Source organism: Danio aesculapii, chromosome 7, assembly GCF_903798145.1.
Source record: "Danio aesculapii chromosome 7, fDanAes4.1, whole genome shotgun sequence".
Taxonomy (NCBI): Eukaryota; Metazoa; Chordata; class Actinopteri; order Cypriniformes; family Danionidae; genus Danio; species Danio aesculapii.
The window spans coordinates 7,193,297-7,214,705 of record NC_079441.1 but is presented as its reverse complement, the minus strand read 5'-3'; the positions used below and the strand labels follow the sequence as shown (position 1 = coordinate 7,214,705).

The 21,409-nt window shown below is 36.9% G+C and overlaps 1 protein-coding gene across 1 annotated transcript in view; it reads right to left on the bottom strand.

The window, feature by feature from the left end:
• chsy1 (chondroitin sulfate synthase 1) overlaps positions 1-21,409 on the bottom strand; it is a 202,172-nt gene that overhangs the window by 165,248 nt on the left and 15,515 nt on the right. The window contains exon 2 of the mRNA XM_056461002.1: positions 20,070-20,565. Within this exon, the coding sequence (XP_056316977.1) occupies positions 20,070-20,565 (496 nt within the window). The remainder of the gene's footprint in view (positions 1-20,069; positions 20,566-21,409) is intronic.

Here is a 21,409-nt window from a genome sequence, read left to right as displayed (position 1 = left end):
AATATTATGACTGACTTTATTCATGAAATGAACAACACTGTCTCACAATTTAACCAAATAGATTATGCTGGGAGCACATCAATGATGTCTTATAATCAGGGTGTGATTTACAGCAGGATTTGACTCTGCTAATGACGTGTTTAAACAAACATTACATCATAATAATATATACATATAATAACGAGCCATGGTCGACCCGAGCTCACGCAAACGTTGTCGTCGTCTTGATGAACAGCCACAAAGCCCAGAAGAGCAGGATCTACCCTGTGCGCTGTAGTTGTTTACAAGGTCTTCTAAAGCATTAGCGGTTTCACTTTCTCGAGAAAGCTCACATGCGCGTTATGAAAGAACACACTTCTTTAGCTGATGATAATAACGTGTGCATGATTATTGAAGTGCTTCTGACATCCGATCCTTTCAGAAACGGACAAACGCGAGAGTGAAGCGCAAAACACAAAGGATAAGCTGAAAAAACAAAGGAGCAAATGATTCTTTCAGCAACCTAAACCATGAACAAACTGCCATGTTTAACTATTATCATCACCCTCTGGACTATTATGAACTCTGAATGACGAAATGACTCTCTAACAGAGGCTACATGTGCTGGTGAAGATTAAAGATACAGATGAGAGGTTTGCACTGACTGTGGGCGATATGCGTTGCATGTTGTTTTTGAAGCCAAATAGGAACTAAATGTATGCAGTGTGTAGTTTTTCTGTAATTGGTAACATATCGGAGACTTTTAGGGTCTGTATGTGTTCATATACGTTCATTTATTTTACATAAATCACTGACGTCACATGAGGCTATTTTGCACGAGGCTATCATTGATCTGCAGTTATAATCAAATCATGTTCATAGAAAGGTTAGTAATAATCATTTATACACAAGTATTTATGTGTGTAAAGCATTTGTTTTGTGAGAAATGCTTCTCATATGATATGTGAACGACCCGTACGGCGTTACTGTGACTTTTCCTTGAACGAGAATGACTTCGACTGAAACTTTGTCGTAGACCACGCCCACCAATGGTACTGTTTTTGCAGTGGAAACGCAAGCCTGATAAAGGTGACCCGTACCATACTGTACCACTCAGAGGAAACTGGCCTTAATTAACACTTGATCCCCCTGAAGGACGTCAACAAGAGTATGAGGGGGGGTCACTTAGCCTTTAAATAGTGAGACTGTCAGATCTGTACCTTTAATAAAAATATAAATAATCAAAATAATAGATAATATAAATATCCATTTGTCCACCCCTACAACAGTAAATACCATCGTACCAATGCATTATCACGCCAATCAGTCTATGTAAGAAAAAAAAAAGTCTAATAATTAAAGCTAATAATTCTGACGGGGCGACGAAGTGGCATGTCGCCTTACAGCATGAAGGTCGCTGGTGTTTCTGTGTGGAGTTTGCATGTTCTCCCTGCGTTCGCGTGAGTTTCCTCCGGGTGCTCCAGTCCAAAGACATGCGCTGAGTGAATTGGGTAAGCTAAATTGTCTAGAGCAGTGTTTCCCAACCCTGTTCCTGAAGGCACACCAACAGTACACATTTTCAACCTCTCCCTAATCAAACACACCTGAATCAACTTAGCAGAACATTAGAAAAGACCCCAAAACCTGACACGAATGGGTCAGATAAGGGAGACATACAAAATATGTACTGTTGGTGTGCCTCCAGGAACAGGGTTGGGAAACACTGGTCTAGAGTGTGTGTGTGTGAATAAGTGTGTATGGATGTTTCCCAGGGATGAGTTGCACCTGGAAGGGCATCTGTTGCGTAAAACATATGCTGGATAAGTTGGTGGTTCATTCCACTGTGGCCAGCTCAGCTTAATAAAGGGACTAAGCTGAAAAGAAAATTAATGAATGAATAATAATTCTGACTTCAACTGTATTATACAACATTAGATAAAAAGTAGACCCTTGCCGATTGTTTATGTATAATTCGCACCGTGCTTATAGCGCCGTGTTCTCAGGCATCAAGAATTTGGATCAAAAATGCTAAATTCGAAAGGAAAACAAAATTCCATCCATTGTTACAAAGCCACAGCGATGCACGAAAATGCACAAAAGAATCATTTCATTATTATGGCGGACAAACATTGCGGGCAAGCACAAAAAAACCTTGCTTGTGAAAGCAGTTTCACATATCTGCACACCACCGCCAATCCTCAAAAACACTATAACTGAGTGCAATAATGACCCATCGCGCACAGATCTCCAAAAAAGATTCCATGAAAATGGCCACAAAGTACAGGACTGCACTTGCAGTATAATTCTGGGCTTCAGCAAGTGGCAAGAAATAGACGCGACTACAGGCATTTGTTTGTTGGAGCTCGAAGAACAGAATATGCGTGTGGGAGGCTGACTTCCTGAGGACGTCTGAGCAGAAAGAAAAAGAAACTAAAGTCTTATTGACACACGACGTGACGCATATGAGAAGGTGAGAGAACCGAGGCCTGCTTCACTGAGCGGTTTAAGTGGCTGCAAAGACTGCGAGGCATAAAATCTCAATTTTTCAGCCTTGTGACGGTGTTTAAAGTGCAAAATCTGCTGTGAATGGCTTTTAAAAGGGTTTTTGCTACCAATCATTTCAAACAAACAAAAGTCTGGATATAACTGGATATATAAGCTTCATGTTTCTTATTGTTAATAGAACATTTACGCTTTCAAAACAGTTCATCTCTTTGATTGTTTCACTGATTCATTTAGAAAAGCAGCTATTATTATTTCAATTAGGTCTGTAATTCTATTTACTAGCTATGTTTCCATTCACCTATATATATGTGCATTTTTGATATGCGCATAAATTGTTGATGGAAATACTGTGATGTGCATCAATTTTGAAAATGCACATTAAAAAAAAACGTATGCGCTTAACTGAGTAGGATAAACTTTTTATTCAATAAGATGCACATAAACTGCGATGGAAACCCTTTTACTGAACAAATTCCAGTATGCAAATTAATAGTCATGTGATGTTGTTATAAGAGATCATGTGATGTTGAAAATGTGTGTGAATGGTCAAACCAGCAGGCTGAGCCGACTGTAGAACATCTGAAACGTTGTTTTGGTCATTTTAAAACGCCGTAATCATTTCAGTATTGGTGTTATTGTATTATTAATGACCTTCAGAACTGTCGAGAGAGCATCTGTGCTCCGCGTCTGACGTTTTCAAACGCCACCACATGTTCATTGCGTGTCGGCATACTGTCTTTTGAAGTCATTTATTAAATAAAGAAATGATTCATGCAGCTTCTCCTGCTGCAGCAAATTCTGTTTTTACTTTTTATATTTGGTGCCAGTTAATCAGTAAATGATGATGATTTTGTTCGCTTTGACTCGTTTGATGGAAACGCTGCTTTATTCGAACGTCTTTTGTGCAAAATTCCAGTTTTGCGCTAGGCATGGGATGATAACTGATTTCAAGGTTTAGCGTGGTTTGGAAAAGTCAAGGTATTAAAACCGCAAATTTTTTCTGTTATACTGTTGCTGAGGTATATATAAAGAGGTTTTTTTTTTTAAATGTGTTGTAAAGAAATCTGTGTTTTTAAAACTAATGAAAATAGCAAAAGTCAATAATATAAATTATTTAGCCTGACATGTTTATGGTTACAAAATAAAATCCTAAAATAAAATATATTGGGTTCAATTGAGAAAAAAAAATAAAATAAAATAAATAAATAAATAAATAAAAAGTCACAAAAAAAAGACATTTAAAAATAACTTATTTTAAAGAAGTAATCACAATACTTTGATATCGTAAAACCGTGATTTTTTTATCCAAGGTTATCATACTGTTAGAAACTTATACCGGCTCATGCCTATTTTGCGCATAAGTTTTATTTGCATCTTTGGATGGAAACATGGCTAGTGACATCAATAGTAGGAAACAAAATATGCAGGAAGCCAATGGCTGCTGGTTTCTAACATTCTTCAAATATCTTCATTTGTGTTTATCAAACAAAAAATAAAAGAAACTTAAACATGTTTTAGAACAAGGTGTGCGAGTAAACTATGCCAATTTTAATTTTTACTGTCTCTTTATGAAAAAGTTCAATTTAACTGTGATTTATAAATCATACTATGAGAATAAATGCAACACAAATTACTGCTGCACAACGCAAGTTTTTTTTTACCCAGGTAAGTTTGGATTTACTGGGCTCAGATTTCGTCTACAAAGTTTAGAAGAGTTACATCTGCCGCCGAAAGTTAACGAGAAATATTTAGATTATTACAATAAGACAATCACCGTACAACAATAAATACTGCTCTTACATAACCGTGAGGGTTGGGTTTAGGGTAGATGATAATAAAATACAAATGTAAGGGCTAATTTATTAAATAATATGAATAATTCTCTGTATAATTACAGTTTTTATATTACCGTGAGGGTTGGATTTAGGGTAGATGATAATAAAATACAAATGTAAGGGCTAATTTATTAAATAATATGAATAATTCTCTGTATAATTACTGTTTTTATTTTACAGTGAGGGTTGGGGGAGGGGTAGATTTTAATAAAACACAATTCAAAATGTGATTTAATAAACAACACAAATAATTGTCACTATATTCACTGTTTTCATATTACCGTGAGGGTTGGGGGAGGGGTAGACACTAACAAAATACAATTCAATGTGTGATTTAATAAATAACATGAATAATTCTCATTATATTTACTGTTTTCATATTACTGTGATGGTTGGGGTGAGGGTAGATGTTAATAAAATACAATATAAGGGTAATTTAATAAATAATATAAATAATTTCCGGCCACAGCTGTATCCCTTCTAGCATCAACCGGTTTTGTCGCCATGGTAAATTACAGATAACCTGCTGCAGAGCAAGATTTATTCTCAGATAGAGTTTGCAAAACCAAAACCGGACCAATCAGCTGTGAGAAAAAGTCACATAAATATCTGACGCAATGAAGGATTTGAGTCCGTTTTCTTTTGTTGCTAAATTTTTTTTTTTCGAAATAATCATTTATACTTTTATTTGAGTTTATACTAGTTTATAATATTCTGTCAAATAGTTTATAATAGACAATATTAGTACTAGCTTTAAATTCAAAAGTAAATTTAATTATTTACATATAAATGTGCTTTAATCAGGGGTGCAAACTCATGAGGGGTGAAAAAGCTGACAAATTTAACAATCTTTTGTTAAAAACAATAACTAAAATGAGAATTGCTGCAGTTACGAGGTCTAATATTTTAAGTACTTGATGGTTGGAAACAAATTGATGCAACAGAAACAAAACGAAACCCTATTTGTGGATTTTATTAATATTGGTTCCCCTTTAAATGTTTACAATTTACACTGTAAAAAATAAACCCGTAAAATATCCGGTAAAAAAAATGGCAGCTGTGGTTGCCAGTATTATACCGTTAAAAATACGGTACAAACTGTAAAAGTAATTCCTCATTTTTACAGTAAACTACCATATTTCATTGATTTATAGAGGTAATATGTCTTGTTTTGTATTATCAACATCTACACATCTTTTGTTACACAGTTAGACACGTTAACACAGTCATATGCAGGTGGTGATGAGGAAGTTACCTAATGAACCAAAGCTAATCACAAACAACTTTTCCCACAAGCAGAAAAGTGTATCAGTGTCTAGAAGATGCTCAATGTTAGTCACACAGCTACTAAACACCAGTATGGTAACGCGCATAAAATTAGTCATGAAATAAACATTGTTAATCAACATTAGATGTAAAATAAATCTCTAATGTACATAACTGAAGGGGAAACAACTAAAAAGATCCATAATGGCGTCAACGAAAGCATAAAAAGTGATGTGCCATGCAGGGAATTCTGGGAAAGTCAATTTACGGTTATTATCCGTATATAGTAAGGAAACATACTGTTAACCAGGTTATGGATTTTTACTGTAGCATTTTTACAGTTTTTTACCATTGAAATCACAGCCTTATTTTAGTGTATTTGTATATCAAATTGTTTGTACTTTTGATTATATGTTGTTTATTTAGGCTTTAGACTGTGGGATGTGTCTCAGGTGAAGTGTGCTGCTTGTTTCTTTGCTTGTTTTGTTAGTCATTTGTTTGTTATGATGTGAAGTACTCTGTTTGATTTATGAATTTCTTAGGGACCCCCTCATAATGAGATGGTTCATCTCAAGGGGCTATCCCATTCAATAAATTCAAAATTCAAATTCATTATATGGTCTATAACGTAATCCATATTAATTTCCTGTTTGTTAGAACTGTTCCATTAAACCAATTCATTTGTGATCATGCTCAAATGTTGTCATTTAGGAATTTGTAAGTCATGATATTCCAGATCTACATCATATCCTATAAACAAACATTCAGTCATTCATTTTCCTTCAGCTTAGTTCCTTATTTGCCAGAAAATGAAGCACAGCGGAATGAACCGCCAACTATTCCGGCATATGTTTTATGCAGCGGACAACCCAGTACTGGGAAATACCCATACACACCAGCATTCTCCGCACACACTCATAAATTATAGTCAATTCACTATAAATTATAGTTCACCCAATACACCTATAGTCTTTGGACTGTGGAGGAAACCCACGCCAACACAGGGAGAACATGCAAACTCCACAAAGAAATGTCAACTGGCCCAGCCGGGACTCAAACCAGTGAACTTCTTGCTGTGAGGCAAAAGTGCTAACCACTGAGCCACCGTGCCACCCTAAACATAAACAAAATCCACTAAATTAATATTTTAGACACATGTAACTTCATTTCCATAAGTTCCACCACTCATTCAACGCTTCTGAACTCTCATGAAAAGTTTTCCCAAAGTGACTGGCATCTCAATAATGCGGGCTCATGCAATGTTAACTCAACAGCTACTCCACCATCATATACATCAAATATGCATTGCATTGCACAGTCCTTCAGATAATTCTTAAATCAACACCACGGGAACCTACACAGCACAGCCAACCTTCCTGACACTTATCTGTGGTAACGCTAACATTGACACACCAGATGTGATGGATGAAAATGAGTGTTTGACAAGACCAGTTTCACTTCTGGTCTGATGAATTTGCACGTCGAGCTGAATCATACGTGAGAGCATCAGGAACTGAAAGCGAACAGAGAGATGGAATGATCATTACATGGGGAAACGGAACCAGATAAGACGAGGCACAACGCCAACATGCAGAGAAATCTACAAATGACTGCAGGCTTTAGCTGGAGGCCAGAAGAGTCGTATCTGAGACATTTCACCACACCGTGAAGATTAAACGACTGTCTTCAATTTTTAAGTTAAACCAAATTAACAAGTCATTTTAACTTACAGTTGAAGTCAGAAATATTAGCCCACCTCAGTATTTTTTCCCCATTTTTTGTTTAACGGAGAGAAGATTTCTTCAACGCATTTCTAAACATTTCATAAACATGAACTGATTTATCTTTGCCATGATGACAGTAAATAATATGACTAGATATTTTTCGAGATACTAGTATTTAGCTTTAAGTGACATTTAAACACTTAACTAAGTTAATTAGGGTAATTAGGCAAGTTCTTGTATAACGATGGTTTGTTCTGTAGACTATCGAAAAAAATATAGCTTAAAAGGGCTAATAATATTGACATTAAAATGGTTTTAAAAAATTTAAAACTGCTTTTATTTTAGCCGAAATAAAACCAATAAGACTTTCTCAAGAAGAAAAAATATTATAGGAAATACTGCAAAAAAGTCCCTGCTTTGTAATGCATCATTTGGGAAATATTGGAAAAAGAGAAAAAAAAACTGGAGCAATAATACGTTTGACTATACATTATAATGTAACTGTATATATTATTTTCCTGGAGTGATATTTCGAACAGTTTTAGGACTTCGGGATGCTTAATTATGGCTAACAATTAAATCATAATCACGAATATTTGGTCAATGTTGTTATCACAATTAGGGCTGCATGATACTTGGAAAATATGCAATATTGAGTGTTTCAATAATAAAATTTCTTATACAACATTTCCTCTGAAAAATACAGTTTTTATTGGTTCTGTTTTTAAATAATTTATGTAATAACATTAAATAAATAGGTGAACTATATTTTCCATATCCAACTCATTTTAATACAAACATTTAGGGCTCTATTTTAATGATCTAGGTGTAAAGTCTAAAGCGCATGCCGCAAAAACATTAAGGGCGTGTCTGAATCCACTTTTTGCTATTTTAAGGAAAAATACACTCTGTGCCCTGGCGCATGGTCTAACAGGGTTGTGCTTATTCTCTTAATAAGTTATGGGTGTGTTTTGAGAATAACGTACATTAAACCAATCAGAGTCTCATCTCCCATTCCCTTTAAGAGTCAGTTGCGTCACGCCATGGTGCATTTGCTATTTACACGGTGGACTTTGTAAGTGGAAAAACTGAACGCTTCACTAGCGAGAAAACAGTTAATCAGACAATCTGCAGTGAGAGGATAAAGAACGAGCCTCCTTCATTCAGCCTCTTTACTTTCTCTTTACTTTTACTCTTTACTTTCGTGGATAAGGAAACGGTGTTGTACGCACTCCACTGAAGACATCCATTAGCCTACATATTTAATTTCGTTTGTGAAGCACAAAGATTTGTTTTAAACTATTTCTAAATTCAGTTCAGATTTCCAGCAAATGAATAATAATGAAGTGTGGTTAAACAACTGAGTTATATACAAACACACATCCGATTCTTATGCCCCAAACGGTGATGCAGACGTCTCCAAAAACCCACAGATGGACAAACCTGAACTTGCTTTAATTAAAACAAATATAAATATGCATTTAATAAATTATAATGATAATAATAATAATAATAATAATAATAATAATAATAATAATAATAATAATAATAATAATGACATTATACAAATGTAAATTGTTATGAATAAACTAAAAAAAGCCCCCAGAGATGAGGCATGGAGTCAGTGGTTTTTACATTTCTGCACAAAATAATACTTTGTAATATTATAATCCTTTTATTCCTTTTCATTGGTAAAGATATTTGCATATTGCTGTCCATCTTGTGTGTATTAAGCAATGTGTAAGCGTTTAAGTCGCGCACACTGTAAAAAACGCAGGGTTCCACACGATTCATTCATGTTGTCCCAACACAAATGGATTACGTTAACATAACACTTTTAACAAATTTATGTGGATTGAACATGAAAAAATTAAGTTATACCAATGAAATCTCAAAAATTGTGTTGATTCAGCTTATTTTAAATAAGTAGTTTGAACAAGGAAGAAAAAAAATATTTTGTTGAGTGCAACTAACGCACTCTGCGGTGGACTTTTGCGCAGTCTATTTCAGTTCTTCAAATTACCTATAGTATAGTAGCCCCTTCCCTCTTAAAAAAAACTGCCAAAAGCATTTTGTTTCATCTCATCTCTGCCAGTGAGAGTGGTTGAGCTCATGCGCATCAAATGAGAAGCAAAAGAGAAATGTCTTGAAGGGGGCAGGGCATGTCAGATACTAGAGAGCATTTGATTGGTCAGAAGATTTGTTGATAAGCTGAAGTATAAGATGACGTCAAAAAAAAAAAAAAAAAGGTTGAGGTAGAAGTGACAAACTCCAAGCTTTACATGTTTATATCAGTTTTAGATCTTCTAAATGCAAATTTTGTAATTGTTTTGTACCACACTAGCTTATATATCCTTAAGACTAACATACTGAACATTCTTTTGATGAATTCGACATTTAAAAGAACTGCATTTATTTGATACAGAAACGTCTTTACTGACACTTTTGATCAATTCAATGCATTCCCTGATCAACAGAAGTATTAATTTCCCCATTTTATTATTCCTTAAAACATCCCTGGCTTTACCATCCACAATTTTGACACAACTCCAAAGAGACCAAACTCCGAACCGACCAAATAAAAACACTGACACTTCAGCGACACAGGAGTCATAAATCAAGGCGCAGATGAGGGGAAAGATGTGGAGCCCAATATTGGCTTTCAGCTTTCCTTTCTTTGTATTCGCTATTTACGGCTGTTTTCAGAACAAACAGATGGGCTGACAGCTAAATAACAGCTAAAGAATGGCTTGTCGATATCAATCAGAATGTGAACGATCGCTCAGAGTCATGTGACAGGAGACAAAAACGCTGTTGGACTCAACGTGCGAGAAACGTCTTGCATTGTTCTTGCCGATGGCTGTTCTCGGTTTTCAATGGCGCAAACTAGCACTTTACAACGCTCCTAATTGGCACATTTGTTTGGGATAACTAAAGACGGCTCTTCTTTCGGTTGTAATTTGTAAGCTGAAGTCCCACACGTCGTTCAGAGAGAACATCTGTGACAATATAATTGCTGTAAGGTTTAGCAGAAACAGCCCTGCTGAACAAAAACGCAGGCTACGGTCAATGACAAGCTTGGAAAAATTGACTTTTAAGGTTTTCTTTTTTCGTTACAAAGATGAACGTACAATGGGCTTTCAGAGATAGAACCAGAGGCAAGCTTTACAAAAAAATTAACAAGGGGTTGTAGTATATGGAGTTAGATTTGTTTCTTTCTTATTCAATCAAAATATTTTGTATGTAATATGTAGTAATTAAAAAATATAAGATTGCAAATAAAACAATTAAATTGAAGCAATTATTTCATTTATAATAAAATGTTTTGCATTGCAAAAAATAAAAAACACTACCTGACAAAAGCCTTCCAATGAATTATCTGTTGAACTGTATCTCAATCATCAAAAATACTGCAGAAGACCTACTGGAACCTGCATGGACCAAAGATTCTCATAGAAATCAGTCAAGTTTTGTGAAGGAAAAAAAATCATGGCTTGGAGTTACATTCAGTATGGGGGCGTGCAAGAGATCTGGATGGCAACATCAACAGCCTGAGGTATCAAGACATTTGTGCTGCCCATTACATTACAAACCACAGGAGAGGGCTAATTCTTCAGCAGGATAGCGCTCCTTCTCATACTTCAGCCTCCACATCAAAGTTCCTGAAAGCAAAGAAGGTCAAGGTGCTCCAGGATTGGCCAGCCCAGTCACCAGATATAAACATTATTAAGCATGTCTGGGGTAAGATGCAGGAGGCATTGAATCCAAAGAATCTTGATGAGCTCTGGGAGTCCTGCAAGAACGCTTTCTTTGCTATTCCAGATGACTTTATTAATAAGTGATTTGAGTCATTGCAGAGATGTATGGATGCAGTCCTCCAAGCTCATGGGAGTCAGACACCATATTCATTCTGTTTCCACTGCACCATGACTTTATATTCTATACTGGACATTATTTCTGTTAAGTGACTTTTGTCTAAGCAAAGTCAGACCATACAGTCCTAATTAAATCATTAAAAATCAAGACATGATCATATTTTATTTAGGTAAAATAAGCGTAATCTAGAGGCGTTTGCCTTTCATATAAGCCACTTCTGATACCAAATGATCAACTAGAAGTCGAGTTATTATTTGCGGTTTCTAAAACTTGGATAGGCGACAAGACTTTTGTCAGGTATTGCACTCATTCATTTTGCTTAACAGAACAAAATATTTTATTATCATAGACAATTTTTTTATGCAAACTTTTATTTTTTTATTACTTTGTTTTTTATTTTTTTCCCTAAAACGAAAAGGCAAATATAACTCCATAATAGTCCAAATGTTCTTCAAAAGGAAATCATAAACAATAGTAGCAAAACACTTACTAAAGGATTTCCCAAATAAATAAATACAACTTTAATATTACAACTAACATTAAAGGATTTATAATAATGCTTAAAAATAAATAAGTAAATAAATCAATAGATAGATGGAGGTAAAGAAAAAGAGAGAAAAAGAAGGGAAAGATCATATTATCTATAAGCACTAATGTAATTAAGGATTTCCAAAGGGACTTTAAGAGTGTTTCACAGTTTGGGATTACTGTGATGATGAAAATCAGATTTTTATTCAGCAAGGACACATTAAGTTAGTCAGAAATGAGAGGAAATGCTATTTATAAATGTTCTTATGTGGTAAATTTAAAAAAAATGTGTACATTAAATTAAAGAAAATGTGTACATCATGATTTACACACACACGCACGCACACACACAAATCTTTGACAATAATGGAAACATTTCTTAAAATCTTAAAAGGAGCAAACAATATTACAGCCAGCTCCATATTATAGAGCTTCACACTTTCAGAATTGTCTTCAAAGTAAAACAAATCTGAAATATTACTATATTTATTATATACCGTATACAGGGTTGGGATTTAGGGGTAGATGTTAATAAAATACAATTTAAAGGGTAAATTATTAAATAATATGTATTAAGGCTGGGCGATGTCGACAATTTGGCATTGTACGATGACTAATGTTAAACATTGCAATGGACAATGGCATCGTCGTCGTAGGTGGCGGTAAATAAATTATTTATGAATAATTAATTTATTCATAATGAATTAATTATTTGTAGCCTACTGTTTCGACTACCTGACCCCCATGGTCTTTGTTTTACCCATAACCAAATCATAAATAAGTAAAGATAAGTTACACACAAATTACCACCTGTCAATCACTTTTTCAGCAGGACTCTGGCATGAATAGGCAGAGTGATCTGTGTTGTTATAATGGCGTCGACAAATTTGGTTGGTAAAAAAGGTGCACATCCAACAGGAGCCAACCAATGGTATCTGAGGTTTTCACTAATATTACTAAGTAGAAGCGTGAAAGCGAAAGACTGAAGTAGTGTGCTGACGCTGTGACATTACCTGATAGATTCAAAAGACTGAAGAGTCGTTAGATAGAGACAAGATTAAATGATTTAATAAATAATATAAACAACTTCAGCTGTATCCCTTCTAGCAACAAACAAAGTGGAGGTCAGATGAGACACAGACAAAACCGACTGCAAACAAAAAGGCACTTAATAATAATAATAATATCAGTATTTAATGCTGCCGTTTGGAGGTCACTTTCCGAGGCCCTTGGAGACTTCCAGCGCAGTAGGTCCCGGCCGCTTCCATAAAGAGCCAGAGGCAAAATGCTGCAACATTAATAGCAGGTTGCCCAGCTGTGCCGTCTCCAACTAATCCTGCACGGCTGTAATTAAAGCACACATCAAATGCGCATTAAAATCCCAGCAGCTCCAGTCACGTGGGACACTCGTAAAAGACTCAGAGGTTCCAATTCCACAAGCCCCCAAAAAAAGATTCATGGAGCACCTCTGATAACTTTCCAACCCTTTAATTTTTCCGTTTCGCAAAATTTGTGAAAAGCGATGTCACATTTACGGTGACGAATGGCGCATGTGGCTCCTTCATCTGCTGCAGATGGAAAAGAGGAAATCTTGCCTTGACGGATAGGCTTGGTAGACCATACGCAGAGGCTTCTGAAGATTTCAGAGAAAAAAAAAACGAGATTCTCTCAAAAGGAGCAGAAAATGGGAAAGAGAGGCTTCATGTCATCTACCTGAACTCAAATGAAAAGAGGAAATCCAGATAAAACAGAACTGGAACAGAAAGACCCACACCGATAATCTGCTCCCATTTCCTTTTCTATTTTCCACAATAAACACCTGATGATTTAGGAGAAATACGTCCAGCTCAGATTTCACCACAAAATCTAATTATTAGATCATATTTTTGCATGAAAACTTTTCAGGGAAATTATATTTTGGTGCCAAATAATGTTCATAATAACACAATACTGTATTTTTTTACACTATTACAAAAATTACTACATTAGGGCTGCACGATATTGGAGAAATCTGACGATGTGGTTTTGTTTGTCTGCAATAACGGCCCGTTTCTACTGACTGGTACAGTACGGGTCACATTTATAAGGCTTGTGTTTCCACTGCTTAAGCTGTGGTCCCACTAGAGTTTGAGTGTGCAAAATTCTGTCGTACAACGCTGCGAAAAGAGGCGGGATTAAACAAGATGTTTAGACATTTAAAAAGCGAGCGATTTGCTCCATCTTTCAAATTTCTGTCCAGAGAGGTTCAGTGGTAGAATTGTAGTTCTCCAGCGATTTGCATAGGCTGGATCGCTGGTGATCGATATATACATCACATTCTTAAGAAATTGTAATTTATTACGATAAGGTTACAAGTGGTAAAATTATATATATTATATATTCGCCACTGGCTTGCATGGTTCGGGATCTGTAGAGCTGCGCATCGTTGGATTTGCTCTTCAGTATTTGGACTCTCAGTAGTGATTATTAAACCACACTGAACTGAGCTCAACTGAACTGAACTTAAACACTACAAACTGAACTACACTGTTCCTATTTACTGTGACCTTTTATGTGAAGCTGCTTTGACACAATCTACATCGTAAAAGCGCTATACAAATAAAAGTGAATTGAATATATATATATATATATATATATATATATATATATATATATATATATATATATATATATATATATATATATATATATATATATATATATATATATATATATATATATATATATATGAGCAATATCACACTCGTAGCAGTGCGATTTGGTTGTATATCAGCACTGGTGGGAGGCGTGCGTTAGTGTCCCACCAGTGCTGATATACAGCCATATCGCACTGCTACAAGTGTGATACTGCATTTATACAACAGTTTGACGGCATAATTGTGAATATAAAAAAGAAAATCAAGCACAAAGTCTAAAAATCTTTCTTCCGCCATTCATTCACATCTGCAGCTGACATCAGAACAGCAGCTGCCGTTACTAATTCACCAACGCTAGTGTTTGAATGATTCTCTAGCGTAATGTCTAAAGTGATGACAAAACAGGAGATTTTGCTCATATTTTAAGATTATAAGGCTGAACGTGACAGGAAATGCCATCAGTCTACAGAGAGATCTCCTTAACAGCATTACAGTCTACAGTATTTCTGTTGCAATCGGGATATCACAATAATTAACCCCGAAAAAAGCAGCAACCAGATTGCTGTTGTGTTTGCGATAAGGAAAAACGCTAAACAAATGCAGGAATAGCAGTCAATCAATTATTTAGTTAATTAATTTATTTATTAACCTGAATGTTCAGCATTTGCACTATATTTGTATGCATGTTAACTAATATGGCATTTGTTAATGTGTTAGCTTGTAACAGAATTTATGAAATAAGAAAAATCTGCTTTTTTATATCAAATAATATTACAAATAAAAATGTATATGTATGTATATTTGAATACACAGATTTTAATAAGAACTAGAACTTAAATTTTTACTTATATTACTTAAACATCATGAAAAAATAAATCAACAAATGATGATCCTTAAAGGGAAAGTTCACCCAAAAAAAACAACATTTCCTGTTAGTTTACTCAAGCAAATGAACAGGCAAGGTGTCTTCTATTGGTAAACTACCGCTTTAATATTTATATGAGTTATATAAAATGTTCAGTTTCATAACATTGATTCTGATGTCTTCAAAAGTTCTCAGCAGCTCACAGACAGACAAAATAAATGGAGGAATGGCACATAACAGTACATGATCATCAACTTCATCTATTGGCAAGAGGATGATGACGGTGACTCATATCCCCAAGGTCAGAGGTCACCCTTTCAAAGAGCCATCGTCCAGCGCTTCACATCCTCTGAGTCACTCCATTACAGCTCTGAAAAAACAGCTAATCTACAGCAACAGTCCCTGGCGTTCGTTCCCCTATTGTCCAGGAAAACCTGCTCAGGTATCGGGAAAAAAAAAAAAACCTTTGAAGGATCAAAGCCGTCAAGCAGTTTTGATGGTGCAAAGAGTGCAGCCATTCTCCACTTCGCTTCCAACCTATAATTTCAGTACCCCGAAAATTGCAGCTCTGAGAGTTCAATGAAGAGGCCGATTTTGCGAACAATATGCATTATAAAGCTTGAGACTGAGCTGCAGGAAATAAACCACACTAATAATTATGTCAAGGCTCTATCTGTGGTCACGTGATCGCCTCAGGTTGGCCCTGTAATTACGCAAGACCAAAAACAGGTGTAATGCTAATTACGCTAGCACTGCACAATATTGGAAAAAAAACCTGACATTGTAATTTAAACACATTGTGATGTGAATACACTTTCACCAGATCACTTCAATAGATCGGTTCAGAATCAATTGGACTGGAATGATTTTAAAATCTACATAAAATATCGATGGCTGTTGCATGATTGACTCTGGACAAATTAAATATAAATTTAAAAGGGTCACGACACACCAAAACACATTTGAGATGTTGACAGTCATATATACATGTCCCACGCTGCTAAACACACTATTAGGACACATATATTTAGCTAATAGGTGAAAATTGGTTGTTTTTGCATTGTTTGGAGCAAATTCCAGCATGAAGATTGACGTCACTGAGGTTTCAGCACATCTATTCATTAATTCATGAGAAAGACTTGGTTTGAACCAATCAGCGCGCTCTATTGTGAAGTAGATGCAGCTTCATTAATATGCATGATATAGTTTCAAATAGAGGTGGGCGATACGACCTAAAATTAATATCACGGTATTTTTCATCTTTTGAACGGTGACGGTATAATATCATGGTATTACTTTAAATAGCAAGATAATATACATCTCAAGGAAGAACAGACAAAAGAAAGTCTCACTTCTATCACTCTTTAAAAGTTTTGGTTTGGGTCATTGTAAATGCTCAGTCTCGTTATGAGCTGATCTTCATTTCTCTGTGTTTCTGGAATAAAGCAAGCGAGTCAGCCGCACCAATTTATGAGCAGACAGAGCAGGATTCTCATGATGACCACCGGCGCAATACCGCTCTTTGTTATGAGCTATAGTTTCAGTGTAAACTTAGTAAAGGCGAGTTTCTTTGGCGATGATGTCTACAGTGTTAGACTTTATATTTAGCGGACATTTGCACTGAACACGCGGTGAATGCAACGCATCGAGATTCAGGCACCTTCTCCGAAAACACTCGATTGATCTCAGCTGGCGGATCAACATTTACCTCATGTCATGATCGCGCCATTATTATTATTATTATAACTTTAGGTGAGGTTTGCAAACCTGTGCACTTATCACTCTTCAGCCGTTTGCATTTCCTGCAGTAACAAAAGCTCCCTGTTATCTGATAGCGGGAAGCGTTGAGTGACTGACAGCTAATATGAACCAATACAGCAGCAGGGTAGAGCGATTCAGCAAGTTTATAGAGAAAATAAAATCAGATTGCACTACAACCATTATATTCAGTCGCACAAATGCTCCCAAATATATTATGAGGGCGCATAGATTACATTTCGGGCGCTCATGCGACCATAATGGTTGCAATTTCGAGCCCTGTAGTATAAGGACAGGTATTCAGACCACAACTGAACGTTTGAAGAAAATTAAATGCCTTATTATTTAGAATTAGCTATTATTGATGTAAATGCAGCCGTTTAAGGTGCATAATTGATTTATTACGGTATTGACGCTATTAGAAAATCCATGTCGTGGCGCAATGTCACACCGGTGATGACTATGACACCGGTGTACCGCCCACCCCTAGTTTCAAAGATGCTTTTTACCAGTTAAAGTGTTAAGAGAGAGGCCACTTTGTGTTTCCAACCATAATTAAAACAAGTAGAAGAATTGTTTGGAGACATGGGTCATCAGTGTTGCGTTTATTAATATGCCACAGTGAAGGTTTTGTTTCCATTTCCCCGCGACCTTACAGTGGTCTGCTAACACACAACTAAAATATGTTTGTAAGGAATATTTTTTCACCCGAGAGCTTTTCGAATCTGGAAATGGTGAAATCAGGATTTGCCACTCGTTTTCTTTTAAAAAAAGACAGCTCCTGTCTCTACGGATTTGGTAAGTGTGTGATCAATGTTCTTTGTTTATGTTTACTCAGATGGCAAAGTTTGTTGTATCGTCAGCAGTACTCTCAGTTTTTAAAGACAGACCTTAATCAAAATGATTTAGTTACTAAGTTAGGGTTAGGGTTAGGTGTAGTAATATTACTACAATATTATTGACCTTATTCTTCAATGCGGAAGTGCGCGCGTTTTTGCGATTGTTTTAGAAATTCCGATTCAGTTGCCTATGGGAGAAATGACTAGGAATAATAAACGTCAAAAAACGGTCAAACTACTTGCTCTACAAACAAGTGTTTGCACTAAAATACAGACAAAGTAGAATAATATACTAAAAAAATATCAGTTTGCAACACCAAGCAGCAAAACGAGCTGTTTTTAAAGTTTAAAAATGAATGGAAGTGAATGAGACCGGAAGTTTTGAGCCAAAATGATTCAAATGGCTGCGCCTGCTTGTCCGCGGAGAATAAGGTCAATAGACTCAAAAAAATCCTCCACTTCCACACAGCTCTCAGAATTTCCCCGAATCACTGTCTATCTCCCCTGTTGGTGTTGCCTCTGTGAAAATTAGCGTGTGCACATACTGAAACTCCCCTTATTTGCAAACCCTTCACTCTTTCGCCACTCGCCACTTAAACAAAGGACTCACCCACTTTCTTGACTTTCCTCAAGCTAGAGGCGTGAAAACACCCTGGTGAGACCGAGGGGGGGTTGGGGGGGTTCAGGGCCCTTTAAACATCTATGCAAAAAAAAAGTTTTCTAGTTTTGATTTAATGTATGAATTTGAATTTCATATACTTTAACATACATACAAAACACATATCTTATGTCAAAACTTTTATTTTGGATACAATTAATCTCTGCACTGCACAACAAATACTATTGATACTACAAAATGGAGTAGAATAGTGTATACACTCCAAAAATGAATTTTGCTGCTTGTTCAAAATACTTATTTAAAATGAGTTGACAACACAATTCTTAAGTTTTTTGGGGGGGCAATCCAGTTAAACTTGTAAAAACTATTAAGAGTGTACTCACACTAGGCACAGTTGTCTTGAACCATGCGCCCTCCGCTCTACCCCTCGGCCTGCACTCACATAGCATTTTTTGCAGCCCGAGCACGCTCAATGACGCGACAGTTCAGTTTAGAAGAAGAGTAGTGCTCTCACGCCGTACAATGGAGATCACTTAAGTTGTACTATTTTGTATTATTTTAAGCCGTTTGATATGCGGTGACACAGTCAAATCTTTTACTGAACAGATCCACCACTTTTGACGCTCAGAAATGACGCTCACACCTCTTCCACCCCGGCCAGGGTCAGCCAACTGAACCACGCCTGGCCCGATTCTGAGCACTCACACTTGTCAAACAAGCAGGGAAATGGGGGTCAAATGTGCCTGGGCACGGTTTGGATAGCCTAGTGTGAGTACACCCTAAGTTAACTTAATCAATTTGTGTGGAACGCAGCATTTTTTACAGTGCAAGAAAAGTCAAAAAGATATTTGCTGCTTCTTCAAAACTTCTTATCTAAAATGAGCTGAAACACAATTCTTGAGATTTTGGGGGGGGGGGGGGGGGTGCAACTTAATTGTTTTATGTCCAACCCACTTAAACTTGTTATATAAACTTAATGGCTTTGTGTTGACACAGAATGGATGAATTGTGTGGAACTCTGGATTTTTGATAGTGTATGCAATTTGGATTGCACCCATTCACTATTTTTCACAGTGACAAAGTTAGGCTTCAGAGAGACAAATCTCATGTGATCTTAACTGCTGCTTCTGATCAACTATAACCCAGACTCAACTTTGAACTTCCTGTAATGTGACTATTACCAAAGACCCTCTAAGGCAAGTTATTTCTATCTGCGGCCATCTTTGAAATGCCTCTTGGCCAGTATGCTCTGGGATTCTGTTTGAGGGAAACATCAAATTCTCCAAAATTGCTTGCCAAGCTTGATTAAATTTCATATCACCAATAAAATTAGACAACAACTGTCTCCTTAGTTTCATTTCTAAACGTGTGAATCACACAAAATCTGCAGAAACTAATAAAAACACAAGCCTCTCCCCTGAAGAATGATCAGTTTATAGCAAGAAATGATTGGCTCCAATACTAGAAGGCGGGTTTCATTCACCATATTGACCCTTATACTTTTCCCCATTCAAAACTACACGAGTGACATATCTATAGTCTTTGCCATTACATACATTGCAACGTCAATGCTGAAACCATTTATTACACAGTCCTACATCACACCCAACAAACAAAGCAAATCTCAATCTGCTCTTACCTCATAGGACCAGACGCACTGCACTCCGGCGAATCTGCGCACGCAGCGGCCCACCTCCACGTCCTCATGGGTGGTGTACATCTCCTGCAGGCACTGGCGGATGTGGGGAACCATCCTGCGCAGCACCTCGCGGCTCATAATAACACCAGGGCCGCCCATGCAGAAGTTCTCCCCCGGCTCCAGCGCCAGTTTGCCCAGTTCGTCGCGGGCTCCCATGCCCGTCTGGCCCAGGAAAATAGCCTCGCTGCTGTTGAGACTCCTTAGGAAACTCTCCAGCTTTTCGCTTTTGATGTAGACGTCGTCGTCGGCTCGCATGAACCACTCAAACTGGTCCAAATAGTGGTCATGCATGTATTTGAGCATCATGAAGGACTTCTTCTGTGGAGGATACGAGTCGTCTACGTTCTTCAGAGCCACAATAGGGATGGGGATGGTGGTATCAGAGCCCTCGCTGGAGAAAAACTCCACCTTGCCCGGGATGGTCTTGGCCCAGGTCCTGGAAATAGAGGAGAAAATCATACATTTACCGTGTTTACTATCATATGCACAGTAAGAAACAGGTTCCCTATATGATGAAACTCTGACTTTGCTGTTTATACAGAACGCCAATAAGGTTTAATGTACATTAATAATCTAAAGTACTTATTTAACAAAATAGGCATGCGTAAAATTAAACATGTAGAAAATATGTTTGTGAGCATTACTACATGCCACAGCCATATCAACCCTGCAGCCCAAGACTGGTTACTCTCTGAAGCAAAGCAGAGCTGAGCCTGGTCAGTGCATGGATGGGAGACCACATACTGGGGACAGGGGACACCATACTGTCAGTGAGCGGTGTCTTTCGGACGAGACATTAAACTGAGATCCTGACTCTCTGTGATCATTAAAGATGCCACGGCACTACTCGAGAACAGTAAGGGTGTAACCCCGGTGTACTGCCCAAAGTTCCTCCATTGAACTCCACTCATCATGGCCCCCAAATTATCCACTGAATTGGCTCCATCACTGTCTCTCCACTCCACCTATAGCTGTGTGTGTGGTGAAGCACTTGCGCCGTTGTCCTGTGGCTGCAGTTGCATTATCCAAGTGGATGCTGCACATTGGTGATGTGGAGAGACCCCTCACCCTCATGCTTATGAAGTGCTCAGAGTGTAAATGCGCTATATAAATACACATTACATTAGATGGAGACGCTTAAACTTAATAGATCCTAATTATTGATTGACTGATCGCAGGCAAAATGGTACATCACATTAACTGTAGGTCACTGCATCTTTAATACACCTGTACAAACATTTGCGTATTTGTACATTTTTTGTGTTCCTTATTCGCTTATT